The 16,055-nt window shown below is 35.5% G+C and overlaps 1 protein-coding gene across 1 annotated transcript; it reads left to right on the forward strand.

The window, feature by feature from the left end:
• Nucleotides 1-12,459: 12,459 nt before the first annotated feature.
• On the forward strand, nt 12,460-15,651 carry LOC131623901 (uncharacterized). Its single transcript, XM_058894895.1, has 5 exons — nt 12,460-12,514; nt 12,624-13,619; nt 14,478-14,862; nt 14,970-15,267; nt 15,361-15,651. Exons 1-5 carry the CDS (start codon nt 12,460-12,462, stop codon nt 15,649-15,651), a joined length of 2,025 nt encoding a protein of 674 aa, XP_058750878.1.
• Nucleotides 15,652-16,055: the final 404 nt, after the last annotated feature.

Below are 16,055 nucleotides of genomic sequence, written 5' to 3' on the forward strand. Positions count from 1 at the left end.
TAATCAAATGAAATACTTATACTCAATTTTATTACTAATAAAAAAAGACAACCTCGAGATATCAAACCCAATACTAGTATTAAAAAACATTTATAGCCCAAAAAAAAAAACAAAACGCAAATAAATAATAGAAAGATCTGAGTACCATTCGTCCCACCATCTTCAAAACATAAAAGCTTGTTTATTTTTTCAATTTAAAAACTGAAAAAACAAAAACAGAAAAGAAGTTGAAAGGAAATAGTGCACTCTAAAATCTAATTAATCCAATTAATGAGTAATCAATATTCTATATTTTTTTGAATATATTTTAATGAGTAATATATTCTATATTTTTTGGAATATATAAATAGATTGCTTTTAATGAGTAATCAATATTCTATATTTTTTGGAATATATAAATAGATTGCTTTTAACCTTGAAAAAGAAAGAGAAATTTGGTGAAAATCATATTATTTCTTTCACGTGAATTGAGGTATGTTCTTCTTAAACTCAAACTCAATTCTACTATTTTATTTTGAATTTGATGGTACAATGTCCTATTTTTATTATGTTAAATACGTATTTTTTTTTCTGATTATGTTTCTTTCATCTTTTTAAGGCTACACTTACCATGGTTTTCTGGTTTGTGTTTCTCATGCTTATTGGTTTGGAGACAACCGCAACAGGTATATGCTTCTTGATTTCTATTAAGTTTTCCATCAACTCTTGTTTAATAATACTTTATGACTTAAAAATTGTAAACATGAACTAATGTTATTATTTTTACAATGGCAGCACATTCAATTGGAGTATGTTATGCACTACGCCAAATTTGGCTTTTAGCAGCACCCCTACGAAAGCGCTTTTAGGAAAAGCGCTGGCATAGGCTTCGCTAAAGACAAAATTAAAAAACACGCTAAAAAAGCGCTCTAATAGTGGGGGGGGTATGAAAGCGCTTTTAAGAAGCGCTCTGGTAGGGGGGGTTATGAGAGCGCTTTTCAAAAGCGCTCTGGTAGGGGGGGGTACGAAAGCGCTTTACAAAAGCGCTCTGGTAGGTGGGGGGAACGTGGGGGGAACGAAAGCGCTTTTCAAAAGCGCTCTGGTAGGGGTGTTTAATGAGAGCGCTTTTTGTCAAAAGCGCTGGTATAGCCCAGGCTATGAGAGCGCTTTCCAGAAGCGCTTTAGTAGCCTTATTACTAAAATTAAAACCAAAAACACGCTTCTACTGTTTCTCACTTTCTCTCTTTCTTTTTCTCTCTGCACGCGAACCAGAAACCCCACCCCTCACCGTCGTCGGTCCTCCGTCAACCTTATCGGTCCTCCGTCAACCTTATCGGTCCTCCGTCCACCACCATCGCGCGAACTTCTTCTCCTCCGTCCACCACCATCGTTTCGTCTCCGTCTCTTCTCCTCTGGTAGCAACTTGCTTTGCGCCACCCAGGTATCACACTTCTCATAGCTTTTAACAAAACCCTAGATGTATCAATGTATCCTTGTGATTCTGAATTTGATGGAATGCTCTTTTCTTAAGGCCTTTGATATATATATATACATAATATTTCTGTTAGCAATTGCCTAGTTCCAGAAACGTGTGATTTTAGGTGATAGGGTTTGTTCCAGAAACTTCTAAGTGATAGGGTTTTGAGTTCTGTTGAACTGTGAAATGGTGGCTGTTGGATTGTTTGGGGTCTGCTTGTATGGTTTTCACAAAATATAAATTTAACCTCTTCTTATCTTTTGAGTTCTGTTCCATAGAGAGGCTCTTATTCTTAATTTGTGGTCTCCATTTATGTCCTTAGCCTCTTCTTATCTTAGTACAATTGAAATTGTGAGTCTCTTGTTATCTTAGTAGAATTGAAATTGTGAGTAAAGTTTCTTGACTGTTGTATAAGATAGTGGAGGAGGTGCAATATTTCTCTACCAATGATGATATATGTAGTGGATTTTGAGGCATGTCGGTATATACATATGTGTAAAGGTATATAACTAGCTAGTGGCATAACCGATGCCCATCATATATTTGGGCATAAAACTGAATATAAATTAAATGATATAAAAATGAATATATAATAGTATCAGTATGAACATAATTAAAAATGAAACATCTCATGAAACAGAGACCAGCACTAAAATCATACCATTCCCTCCATATGCCATAAAACTCACATTACAGACAGTTTTTCATTCATTAGAATTCACATGAAGTTATCCTACAATATTTCTCAATTTAGTGAAAAGGTAGTTACTACGAAGTTTCTAAGAAATAGCGCAGTTTCTAACTGTTTCTTTTGGGTCAAGCTTGTACAATATAAGTTTCTTTGTAGAAATGAATTTAAGAGCTTGTTAAGATTTAAATTCTTCAGCGTCTTTGATCTGTAGTGAGTCTTATACTTTGCATTTGATCAGTTGATAAGTATGAATTTTGTCAAGCAAACATTTTGCTTGTTAAGTCCAAATGATGTTGGGAAACTGCGCAAGGGCTTTGAGTGATATAACTATCATATTTATTATTATTAACAATGAAAGAAATTTTATGAAAATCCCATCTGATGGCAGCAGCTACAAGAGTTTTTTACTTGAGTATTTCTTGAATTAGAGGAAAATGTTAGGTTATTTCCATTGAGGGAACTATTTGATGAATACATATCTGGAAGTTTGAGATGGACAGTACTGCACCAAACAGTATTATGCATATATATAAACTATATAATATATAATATATATTATATATTATATACTTTTATTTATATATAATAACAACAACAATAACCCTAGCTAGTACATACATAGCTATATAGATTTTGGAATTTGATAAAATATATATTATATACTTTTATTTATATATAATAACTCTATGATATATATGTTGTGTGTGTATGAGATTGAGAGTGATGGTATATATTGTACAATAAATTGGCTTGTTCAAGGATGCCAAGTACTGTAAAGTATGAGAATGACAGCACATAGAGAAATTAAATAATAAATAATATATAATAATAGTAATAATATATACCTTATGAGAGTTGAATTAATGAGGAAGAGAGAAGGTAAAGAATGAAACAAGAGTGAGTTAATGTATATAGACAAGGATGATTCATAAGGTTTGCTTTTGAGCAAAAAGTTTTATAGCTTCGTGTTAGTAGTGGTGTATTTAATTAACTGCATCGTGTGTCTTGTGTTAGTAGTGTTAGTAGTGGTGTATTTAATTAACTGCATCATGAGCTATTCACCCATTCTTATTATAATCATACATTGAATTGAATTTCTTGTATAGGTCTGACTGGATTGATAACTTTGGATCTCTTTGGAGCTCGTATCATTGACTCTGGTACTACATATTTAGGAGTATGTACACACATCAAACTATTGTTGATTTCCTTTGTTCAATCGATTTTGTCTTGGTGGTTACTAACTTTGTGAATTTGCTATAGGGGTAACTTGTGTATAGTGAAAGTTTGATCGTTTCCCAGCCTAGTTCGACGTTTGGCGTTTTCTTGAGTTCGGTAACATCCGAGGTAAATTTCTTTCTCAAATTACTGGTATTATGATGAATTTGTCTGAAATTGTGTGATTATATATGTTACGTTTTATTGCTTCGGATTCATTCCGTTTATACTTTGCGTTTTGACAGAAACACATTAGTTTTATGTGTTTAGAGAGTTAATATAGGAGGTACTTACTAACTTTGTGAATTGAATTCGCCATAGGGGTTACTTGTGAAGAGTGGAAGTTTGACCGTTGTTGTTTAGCTTAATTAAGACATGGATAAGACATGGATGAATTCAAACCGATTGTCGAAAGAGTACGAGAAAGGGGTATGGGAATTTGTTGAGTTTGCGGTTGCGAACTCCAAAGACCCGCTTCGAATGCCGTGTCCTTGCTTGGGTTGCTGTTATGCCGGGGGTAAGGTTGACGGGAATCAGTTGGGATCTCATTTACTACGGTTTGGAATTGATAGAAGTTATACATGTTGGACAATGCATGGTGAGAAAAGTACCGGGAATGCTGGGTCGAGGTGTAATAGGAAGTATGCTTCAAACGACGATTGCACAGACACATACGATTGTGATCGAGTCGAAGAGATTGCAGAAGCGCTGGAAGAAGATCTAGCGGATTGTCCCAAAATGTTTGAGAGGTTGGTAAGCGATGCAGAGAAACCGTTGTATGATGGTTGTTCAAAATTCACAAGATTGTCTGCGGTGTTAAAGTTGTACAATTTAAAGGCGGACAATGGATGGTCGGATAAAAGTTTCACAGAGTTATTAGCCCTTATGAAAGATATGCTACCAGAGGATAATGTTCTTCCCAATCGAACGTATGAAGCCAAAAAGATGTTGTCTTCTATTGGAATGAGCTATGATAAGATACACGCATGTCCAAACGATTGCGTTTTGTTTCGAAACGAGTATCCAGCGTTGAATGAGTGTCCTAAATGTGGTGCCCCTCGATATAAGAAAAAGTTGTCTCCTGCTAAAGTCTTATGGTATTTTCCTATAATTCCGAGATTTAGACGCATGTATCGTAGTGAGACCGATTCAAGACACTTGACTTGGCATGCAGATGAAAGAATTATTGATGGAAAGTTGCGACATCCGGCAGACTCACCACAATGGAGTAAAGTTGATACTGAATATCCTGAATTTGGAAAAGAAGCAAGAAACCTTCGGTTGTCATTGTCTATTGATGGAATGAACCCGCATGGTATTCAAAGTATCTCGCATAGCACATGGCCTGTGATTCTTATGATTTATAACTTACCTCCGTGGCTATGTATGAAGCGTAAGTACATGATGTTATCTATGCTAATTTCTGGGCCTAAACAACCAGGGAATGACATAGACGTATACTTGGCACCCTTAATCGAAGATTTAAAGTTTTTGTGGGAGAGAGGTGTGGAGGTTTACGATGGGTATAGGAAAGAAAGTTTCAACTTGAGGGCGATGTTGTTTGGAACAATTAATGATTTTCCAGCATACGGAAATCTATCCGGGTACAGCAACAAGGGTCAAAAGGCGTGTCCTGTTTGTGAAGATGAAACCGATACGACACGATTGGCGCTTTGTCAGAAGAATGTCTTTCTCGGCCATCGTAGATTCTTAAATTCTAATCATCACTACCGTGGGTGGAGAAAAGCATTCAATGGAGAGGCCGAACATCGTACAGCCCCGCCTTTTTTGTCAGGTGATCAAATTTTTGAAAAGGTGAAAGATGTGAGCACTCAGTTTGGCAAGCCTTTTGCACATTCAATTGTCAAGGGTGGGTGGAAGAAGAAGTCAATTTTCTTTGAACTTCCATATTGGAAGTCGTTGTACGTAAGACATTTCCTGGATGTTATGCATATTGAAAAAAATGTATTTGACAGCGTTATAGGTACGCTACTCAATATACAAGGAAAGTCTAAGGATGGCGTTAACATAAGGAATGACATGGTAAACATGGGGATGAGAACTGAATTGGGGCCCGTGACGAAAGGAAGACGAACATATCTGCCACCTGCTGTTTACACTCTATCTAGAAAGGAGAAGAAAACATTGTGTAAGTTCCTCAGTGAAGTAAAAGTTCCAGAAGGCTACTCTTCAGATATTAGAAGACTTGTGTCCATGAAAGACCTCAAGTTAAAGAGTTTGAAGACGCATGATTGCCATGTTATAATGGAACATTTTTTACCAATAGGTATACGTTCTATTCTGCCAGAAAAAGTAAGAAGCGCAATAACTAAGCTGTGTTTCTTCTTCAGGTCTATTTGCAGTAAGGTGGTCGATCCCGCGATCTTACCAACATTGCAAAATGAGATAGTTGTTACTTTATGTGATCTTGAAATGTATTTTCCTCCCTCGTTTTTTGACATAATGGTTCATCTAGTCGTTCATCTTGTGAAAGAGACACAACTGTGCGGACCAGCTTATATGAGATGGATGTACCCTGCTGAACGTTATATGAAAATATTAAAAGGGTACGTGAAAAACAGAAGTCGACCGGAGGGTTGTATTGCCGAGCGATACGTTGCTGAAGAAGCGGTTGAGTTTTGTACTGAATATCTGTCAAATGTTCAATCAATTGGACTCCCCAAATCTCATATTGTCGAAAAAAAAGAAGGAAAAAGGCTAATTGGAAATAAAGTTGTGACAGTATCAATGGTCGAACGGGATCAAGTGCACTTGTATGTTCTGCACAATGAGATTGAGGTTGAGCCGTTTGTTGAAATGCACAAAGTTGTTCTCCGAGATTTAAATCCAAATAGAAATGAGAACTGGATAGTACGAGAGCACAATCGAAGTTTCATACCGTGGTTTAGAGATCATATTTATTCAAAGTATCGTTCAGATCCTGCTTCAGTAACAGAAAGGTTGAGATGTTTAGCCTATGGTCCATCTGTAATTGTACTTTCTTATAGCGCATACGCAATTAATGGATACACATTTTATACCAAAGAACAGGATGATAAAAGTACTATGCAAAATAGTGGTGTTACCTTGGTAGCTGAAGCTATGCACATATCAAGTGCGAATGACTTAAATCCGAAATTTGCAAATTTGTCATATTTTGGGGTTATCGAGCGCATTTTGGTGTTTGATTACGCGAAGTTTCAGATTCCTGTATTTGGTTGCAAGTGGGTTGAAAATAATAGTGGCGTACGAATGGATAAGTCAGGATTTTTGCAAGTGGATCTCAATAGGGTAGGGTACAAAGATGAGCCTTTCATTCTAGCCTCTCAAGCTAAACAAGTGTTCTATGTCAATGATCCGACAAGTACGAAATGGTCTATAGTGCTTTTATCTAACAAAATAGTTGATGAAAAAATTGAAGATCAAGGTGATATTGGTGTTGGCATTGAATCTTGTACAAGAAACGATCAAAATGAGAATGAATCTTGTATTAGAAATGATCATAATGAGGGTATTTGGATCAATCCAACCGTCCGCATTGTTAAGAGACGCGTAGTACACAAACCTACCAAGAAAAGAAAGAGACGTTAGTGATAAAGGTAATAGTATACATAGTCCGACTAATTTGTTTTATTCAATTTGGTGCATATTCTCGTTTTGTACATAACTTTTGAACCATGTATCCGCTTGTTGACTTCTTTACATGTAACTATACTATTTTGACGATTCCGGAGCTGCTCATGCACTTATCTTTACATTTCGGGACTATTTTTTTATCGGTTTTGCTTCTGCCCGTAATCAAAAGTCGGGCTTAGGGTCTGAATTTCGGAAAACCGACTTTGTTTTTGAGTCTGTGGCGACGTTTTACCATAGCCATGTAAATTTCGTTCAATTCCGATAACTTTCTTTTTTTACGCTTATTTTGATTTGTACCGATTTCGTTTCCGATTTACTTGTACATGCATGGTTTGACTTCCATTTGACTTGTATAGATTGTTAGCTTATTAATAGTGTACTAATGTGCTTTAGTTTGTTTGATACAGGTTCAATGGCTTCAGATAGAGATGCTCCACCTGAAAACCCACCTGAAAACTTACAAGAAAACTCACAAGAAAGAGTTGCTTCGGATACAAATGCTCCACCTGATACTGAAGCAAAAGAGGTTGCACGAGGCATCACTATTATGAGGGGAATCATACGACATAGAGACCAAGGATTAGTATACCGATTGGAATGGAATTCTGATAAACAACCAATTGGTCCTAATTCTGCAAAGTTGACAAGTTATATTGGTACACTTGTCCGTATGCATATTCCGGTCTCCATAGCTACCTGGAAATCGAAAACGAAAAATTTAGAATTGGAGGAGAAAAAACAAGCGATTTGGGAAGAGCTTCAGGTATATATCATATATGGTTAATTGTTGTTATTATCTTGACGATAAATTGTTTAAATTATTTATACTAACACACTATGCGTACGTTTTTTTGCAGAGGACTTTTGAGATACCAGATGAACGTAAAAGCTACATACTTAGTTTGGCCGGCAAGAGATATAGAGGGTGGAAAAGTTTTTTGACAAACACCTATCTTAAGGATAAAGATGGAAAATTTCTTGAAGATGCACCGGGACGGCCAACAAAGTATGCGACCTTCATTGATGAAGCAGATTGGGCTGAGTTTGTAAAGCAAAGAGATGAAGCTTTTCAGAAAAAGAGTGCCACGAATAGGGAGAGAGCATCCAAACCCGCGTATCCATACAAAAAAGGGCGTTTGGGATATGCACGCTTAGAGGATAAAATTGTAAGTAAATAGAAATTCGATTTAATTAATTGTCTACATGTGCATGTTTTAATTGACGATTTTATCGTTTGTGTCAATGCATAGTTGGAGGAGACTAAAAGTGAGGAAGCTTCACTTCCTGTACATGTGTTGTGGAAGGAAGCTCGTGTGGGCAAGAATCACGCTGTCGATCCCGATGTTCAGAGAGTTTATACTGAATGTGTAAGTATAATACTGTGTCTTTAATTAAATCAAATGTTTTTTAATATATAAATGACTTTTTATCTCCACTAATAATTATTTAAATGTAAATGAATTACAGGAGACCTTGTCGCAATCGGCATCCACCGGTGAGGAGAGCGTACTTAGTAGAGTACTAGATGCTCCCGAGTATCCCGGTCGGGTGAGGGGTAAGGGTCATGGTGTGACTCCAACCTCTTTTTATAAGAGTTCTAGGAGAAGATCAAATCTTACCAATGAAGAAGTGTTGCAAAAGTTGCAGGAATTGCAAGCACAGGTCTCTGAATTGCAAAGAGATAAAGATATGTATATGAGAGAAAAGTGCAACACTTCATCGGTGAGAGAAACTAGTGATAAGGCTAGTATCAACTATCAAAAGAAATTTCCCGAGGTAATTATAAGTTTTTTTCCTTACAAACTGTTCTATTTTATTAATGATAATGACTTTATATTTACTTTTGGTTTAGGGCATTTCATCTTGCCAACTATACTTATCGGAACCGAATTATCGACTAGTTGGCAAGGGAAAAGTGCACAACACTTCGGGAGATTTACTTCACCACAGACCGCTCCCGGATGGACACCTAAAAGTATCGGTGGATGTTGTATTAGATCGTGATGCGATTCTACCGGTACCTGACATGGTCTCAGAGACGACATTGCTGCGAGATGCAATAGGATCGTTTGTTGCATGGCCCTCGGAGCTCATTACCATTAGTGATGAGGTAAATTGAAAACGATTATGAATCATTTAGTTTTCGAATGTCAATTCTAAACCGTTTATTAATTATGTTTTACATTTTATTTTTAGACTGCTCCTATAAAACCCGCAATTAAGGGTAAAGGGATTTTACAGGAGGAGGAGTCTGTTGCATCGCTAAAAGAGGTACATTTAAAGTGTTAATATATAATCTGAATCAAAATATGCATGATTTTATATTTTACCTAACTTATATGATTTTTAGGCATCCGCTCGGGAGTCACAACAAGTGACGCAGCAGGTTCGTAGCGTACCACCCAGTGGTCCTCCGAAGCAAGCGGCAAGAAAAGGCGGTGCTTTTGTGCCTCGATACCGGGCGACACTCGCAACAATGGTTGATATGTCCGATATGAAGGATGGTGCTTTACGGGAAATCGATATGGATGAAAGTGTCTTCGGTATTGAGTTCAAGTCACATATTACAATTGAAGACTTGCAAGAGATTTTTAACCATGATCAACTAGGCGTCAGTAATATGCAATCATACATCCGGTAATATTCACTCATCCGATATATTATTTAATTAGTCCCACAATATAATTTATTTACACTTTTCAATGAAAAGAATCTAATGTTTATTATGTTTTTATTTAAGGTTGTTGTATGACAGAGTGTTGCGCGGGACTGCATTGTCTAACAGATTCCGGTTCGTGTCTTCCGCCCATTGCAGCGGAATGGAAATTGTTTCGGATCCGGAATCTGTTAGACAGCGCTTAGTCGATAGATTCATGTCCACCGGCAATACAGAATGTCTGCATCTTTGGGCGTATAATACCCGACCAGTAGGGTTAGTTTCTCATTCTTTATTCATCTAATCTCTGTTTCTTTAGTGTATAGCAATATTTTCATATAACCTATTGTTTTAATTTATAGAGCACACTGGTTGCTGCTTGCTATCAACCCGATAAGGGAAGTCGTGTATTATCTGAATTCGGTAAAGGGTGAATGGACCAATTATCCGGCCATGAAGGAAATCGTTGATTTGTAAGTGGGATCGTTCTAAATATATATTCGTGTATATTTATATATTTACTTATTTGTGGGATTGATCTAAACATATGCTTTTATATATTTGTTAATTAGATCAATACAAGTATTCCGTAGTCAACGGGACGCACAGGTATCCCGGACTAAATCAAACAACATCACCTGGATCGAAGTGCAGGTACATTACTTTTCACAAATTTGCTTATAATATTTATGCTACTTGGTAAAACAAGACAACTTATATAGAATCTTATTTGTTTTTCTATGTAGTGTCCGCTACAGCGTAACAGTTCAGACTGCGGATACTTTGTATTGAGGTTTATGAAAGAAATCATTCAGGCGAATCAATTAGAGATTCCTCCCACGGTATAAAGTTATAACTTAAGATAATTTCATATAATTTATTACATTTACCTAAATATATTATTCATATTATGTTTTTGTTTTATAGTATCTTGACGAATTCCGTGCTGCTGGGTACTCGAAGCTAAAGTTAGAAGAAATCAAAGAGGAATTGTGTCAATTTTATATTAAGCTATTTTTCATGCAGATTTGAACTATAATATTGTTGATTTTGTAATGATGTATATATATAATTTTGTAATGATGTATATATATAATTTTGGATATTATAATGGTATATATTAGTATATATATTGTCTTACTGATGGCTGAAATAATATAGTCGAAAATATATTACAGGTCGAAAATATATTACAGGTCGAAAATATTACAGGTCGAAAACATTACAGGTCGACTGGGAGGATTAAATTATAGGCTGCACATAAAAATACCTCATTTAGCAACTACAGCGCTTCTAAAAAGCGCTCTTAAAGGTCCACATACTAGAGCGCTTCTTAGTAAAAGCGCTGGCAAAGACCAGTAAAAAAGCAAAAAAAATTAAAAAATTACGCAGCATACAAAAGCGCTTTTGGAAAAGCGCTCTGGTAGGCCCCCCTATGAGAGCGCTTTTTCTGGAAAAAGCGCTCTCATAGGGGGGCCTACCAGAGCGCTTTTCCAAAAGCGCTTTTGTATGCTGCGTAATTTTTTAATTTTTTTTGCTTTTTTACTGGTCTTTGCCAGCGCTTTTACTAAGAAGCGCTCTTAAAGGGGGGTCTACCAGAGCGCTTTTTCCAGGAAAGCGCTCTTATAGGGGGTCCTACCAGAGCGCTTTTTCCAGGAAAGCGCTCTTAAAGGGGGGGTCTACCAGAGCGCTTTTAAAAGCGCTTTCGTAGCCTACGCCAGCGCTGGCTTTGGCAGCGCTTTAAAGCGCTGTTAAAGGCCAAAAAAAGCGCTGTGAAAGCCCTTGTACGGTATTTCCCGCTTTTTTCGCACAACATTGTTACGAAAGCGTTTCTTTTTTCCGATCCATTATTCGATCTTCCTATTACCACACCAAAACCAAGATTAGTTGCAGTCCTACCAAAACATGTGAACATCCAAAGTTAGGTACATCTACGGAATATTCTGGCACTAAACTATTCCGTAGATGTACCTACGGAAAAATCCCTGGACTGAATTAATTTGAATTTTTCCAACGTTCACTAGTTTAAAATGCTTCCGTAGATGCACCTCTAAAAAAATCAAATTTTATCAAAAAAAAAATATATACGACATGATTGGAATTTCACCACGTGACTAAAAGGGATGCATTGAAATATTATTACATGGACTCATTTTTATTTTACTAGGTTTTAGTTCTACTAAAAAAAATTATAATCAAATGAAATACTTATACTCAATTTTATTACTAATAAAAAAAGACAACCTCGAGATATCAAACCCAATACTAGTATTAAAAAACATTTATAGCCCAAAAAAAAAAACAAAACGCAAATAAATAATAGAAAGATCTGAGTACCATTCGTCCCACCATCTTCAAAACATAAAAGCTTGTTTATTTTTTCAATTTAAAAACTGAAAAAACAAAAACAGAAAAGAAGTTGAAAGGAAATAGTGCACTCTAAAATCTAATTAATCCAATTAATGAGTAATCAATATTCTATATTTTTTTGAATATATTTTAATGAGTAATATATTCTATATTTTTTGGAATATATAAATAGATTGCTTTTAATGAGTAATCAATATTCTATATTTTTTGGAATATATAAATAGATTGCTTTTAACCTTGAAAAAGAAAGAGAAATTTGGTGAAAATCATATTATTTGTTTCACGTGAATTGAGGTATGTTCTTCTTAAACTCAAACTCAATTCTACTATTTTATTTTGAATTTGATGGTACAATGTCCTATTTTTATTATGTTAAATACGTATTTTTTTTTCTGATTATGTTTCTTTCATCTTTTTAAGGCTACACTTACCATGGTTTTCTGGTTTGTGTTTCTCATGCTTATTGGTTTGGAGACAACCGCAACAGGTATATGCTTCTTGATTTCTATTAAGTTTTCCATCAACTCTTGTTTAATAATACTTTATGACTTAAAAATTGTAAACATGAACTAATGTTATTATTTTTACAATGGCAGCACATTCAATTGGAGTATGTTATGGAAGAGTGGCTAACAATTTACCACCTGCTGATGAAGTAATAGACCTTTTCCAATCAAGTGGTATTGGAAGAATGAGAATATATGATCCTGATCATGCAACTTTACAAGCCCTAAGAGGCTCCAACATAGAACTTGTTATCGGGACCCGTAACGAAGACATTAAATCGATCGCCAAGAATGTTTCCGTCGCTACTGAATGGATTCAAATCAATATACTGAAGTACTCTCAAGATGTCAAATTCAGATACATTGTTGTTGGGAACGAAATAGATCCTACTAGCGACGAGATATCGAATTTTGTTCTTCTTGCAATGCAGAATATTTATACAGCCCTCACATCTTCAAACCTACAGAATAAAATCAAGATTTCAACCGCGATACAATTGAACTTGCTGGGAAGTTCCTATCCTCCATCTTCAGGAGCATTTAGTAAATCTGCAACTCCGTATATAACTCCTATAGTTAAATTTCTTGTGGATACCAAAGCACCACTTCTTGCAAATGTGTACACTTATTTTAGCTACATAAGTGATCCAACTAGTACCGACATATCATATGCTTTATTCACTTCAGAAAGTCTTGATATAAGAGATGGAAGTGTTAAGTATCAAAATCTATTTGATGCAACATTAGGGGCAATTTATGCGGCACTTAATAAAGTTGGTGGTGCAAATTTGGAAGTAGTGGTATCAGAAAGTGGATGGCCTTCAGATGGAGGTGTTGCTGCAACAGTTGAGAATGCACAAACCTATTATGAGAATTTGATTAAGCATGTGTCTAAAGGGAATCCTGCTAGACCTAATCAACCATTAGAGACTTATTTATTTGCCATGTTTGATGAAAATCAGAAAGGGCCAGCTGCAACTGAAAGACATTTTGGTTTGTTTAGTCCTGATAAAGAAATTAAGTATCAAATTAGTGAATTACTTAAGTCTGATATTGATCCTTCTACTTCTGGAAGTTCCTCTTTTAGTAGGTGGAGCAAAGGAGTAATACTCTCTTTTTGTTTCTCTTTATTTGTTTTTTAACTATATTAGTCATTAGATTGTGATATTGTAATAGGTTTTTTAACATTTCTCATGACATAATATTTATTTTTAAGTCATTAGACGTTGACATAGACGTTTGGTTTGCGAAGCCGTCGGATTTAGTGAGGTGTAACCGTTTGTTGGTTCTTCGGATCAAGCTTTTTTTAATTGTTTTTTTATTGGATTAGCACCTTTGTGCTATTTAATACAATGTCAGTTATGAAAAAGAAAAAGAGTAATTCATATTGACCTTCAAACACACCACACCCAAGAGGAAAGCAAGCAAGGCTATTGCGTTGAGCCTCACTTTTCTTTTTGGCCATAAACCAGGTCTCAAAATAAATTGGTGAACATATATTTCAGCAAAAGAAAAGTTTGATTGTATGATGTTTGCTAGTCTAGCCGTCAATGCAATGTTCCAATATCCCAAAGGTCAGAAGTTCGATGGTGTAAAATAATTTTATATTATCATCTAATAAAAACATAATAAATTATAAAAATTTTAAAGTATTTTTAAAATTTAAGTATGACTTAACTTAATATATTTTTATTTGAGAAATTATATGTAACTTAGATATTTAATATCTTATCTATTTTTGTTTGGTCATAAATTTTTTATTATTGTTTATACATGAATAAAAATAAATATTTTGAATAAATAATTTTAAATTATATTTCTAAAATAATACTCGCTTTTCAATATAGTTTTAAATTATACAAATATAATAAGTAAAGAAAGTACATAAAATTAGTAAATTTAATTTTAATTAAGGATTTAATTTTAACTTACTTCAAATCATAGCCTTTAAATTAGATTTAATCGAAGACGGCGCTTTGTTAGAGAATGATTTGTTGTTGGATAGTGAGGGTATTATGGATAAGAGAAGGGAGGCTACTGCTAGATTTTGGTTAAATCTTAGAATCAAGGAGAACATGCTTATTCAAAAATCGAGGTTGAAATGGCTGAACAATGGGGATACGAATCGCAGGTTTTTTCACATTGTCATGAAGGTTAGAAGGAGACATAACTTTATAGGGTCGATTAATTCTAATAGGGGCATTTTGGATTCAGTGGCAGAAGTGAAAGAGGAGGTTTTTAATCACTTTGAATATAAGTTTAGAGAATCAGATTTGTATAGACCTATTTTAGAAGGAAATTTTGGTGGTAGGCTATCTCATTTAGATCGGTTTGGGGATGTGAAGGTACAAAAAGTCCAGGTCCGAATGGCTTCTATTTTATGTTCATTGAGAAATGTTGGTTCTTTCTTACGGAAGATTTCAGGCGTTTTTTTAGATACTTTCATGGAGGGGCTTTACTTTCGAAATTTATCACTTCATCATTTTTGTCACTCATCCCAAAATTTTCCAGTCCTTTTGGCTTGGAGGATTACAGGCCTATTTGTATTGTTGGATGTCTTTACAAGGCCTTGTCTAAATTGCTTGCTTCTAGGTTGAAGGCGGTGTTGGACGCCATTGTGTCTCCTTGCCAAAGCGCGTTTGTGTCGGATAGACAACTTCTAGATGGTATTTTAGTTGCCAACGAACTTGTGGATTTCGCGACTAAGGAAAAGAAGGAGTGTTTACTCTTTAAGGTGAATTTTGAGAAGGCTTATGACAAATTTAGTTGGAATTTTTTAAGATTCATGCTTCGCAAATTTGGTTTCGGGGATTTATGGATGAAATAGATAGATGTGTTAGTTTTCTCGAGCAAGATGTTGATTTTGGTAAACGGTAATCCTACCAAGGAGTTTTTGGTTGAGAAAGGGTTGAGACAAGGAGATATGTTATCTCCTTTTTTTTTCGTTATTGTGGCGGAAGCATTGCCTGTTCTTGTTAAGAGGTCTATGGAGCTTGGAGATTTTGTGGGGATCAACATTAACAAAAATTGCGGCATTGATATTCTTATATTCACGAAGTATACTCTTTTGGTGGGCAATGCTAGTTGGAAGCACATTTGGGCTGTAAAATCGGTATAGTGAGGGCTCGAGATTGTGTTGGGTCTCGGTATCAACTTTCATTAGAGTAAGCTCATCGGTACTAACGTTAGTTATTTTCGATTGGAGGCGACTGCTAATTTATTGGCTTGTAGGATGGAAGATAAATTGTTCACTCTTTTAGGCATCCAGATCGGTTCTAACTCGAGAAGGATTCCTTTTGGGTTCCCTTTACTGACAAAACTTAGGAGTCAACTTAGAAATTAGAGGGGTCGTTTTCTTAGCTTTTGGGGGAGGATTACTCTTGTCAAATACGTCCTTTATAGCTAATCTATTTTCATGCTATCGTTCTATAAAGTTACGGTGAAAATTCATAGTGAAATTATCAAGTTACAACGTGGTTTTCTGTGGGGAGATTCGAAGAGTCGCATGAAAGTTCATTGGGT

The sequence above is a fragment of the Vicia villosa genome, unplaced genomic scaffold (assembly GCF_029867415.1).
Source record: "Vicia villosa cultivar HV-30 ecotype Madison, WI unplaced genomic scaffold, Vvil1.0 ctg.000089F_1_1, whole genome shotgun sequence".
In the NCBI taxonomy this organism is placed as follows: Eukaryota; Viridiplantae; Streptophyta; class Magnoliopsida; order Fabales; family Fabaceae; genus Vicia; species Vicia villosa.

Excerpts from the sequence above, each read along its gene's own strand:
- LOC131623901 (XM_058894895.1), top strand. The coding sequence starts at position 12,460 with ATGGTTTTCTGGTTTGTGTTTCTCATGCTTATTGGTTTGGAGACAACC. Across the intron at positions 13,620-14,477 it reads TTCTGGAAGTTCCTCTTTTA|CCTTTAAATTAGATTTAATC; the intron begins GTAGGTGGAGCA and ends TTCAAATCATAG. Across the intron at positions 14,863-14,969 it reads AGGCTATCTCATTTAGATCG|ATACTTTCATGGAGGGGCTT; the intron begins GTTTGGGGATGT and ends GCGTTTTTTTAG.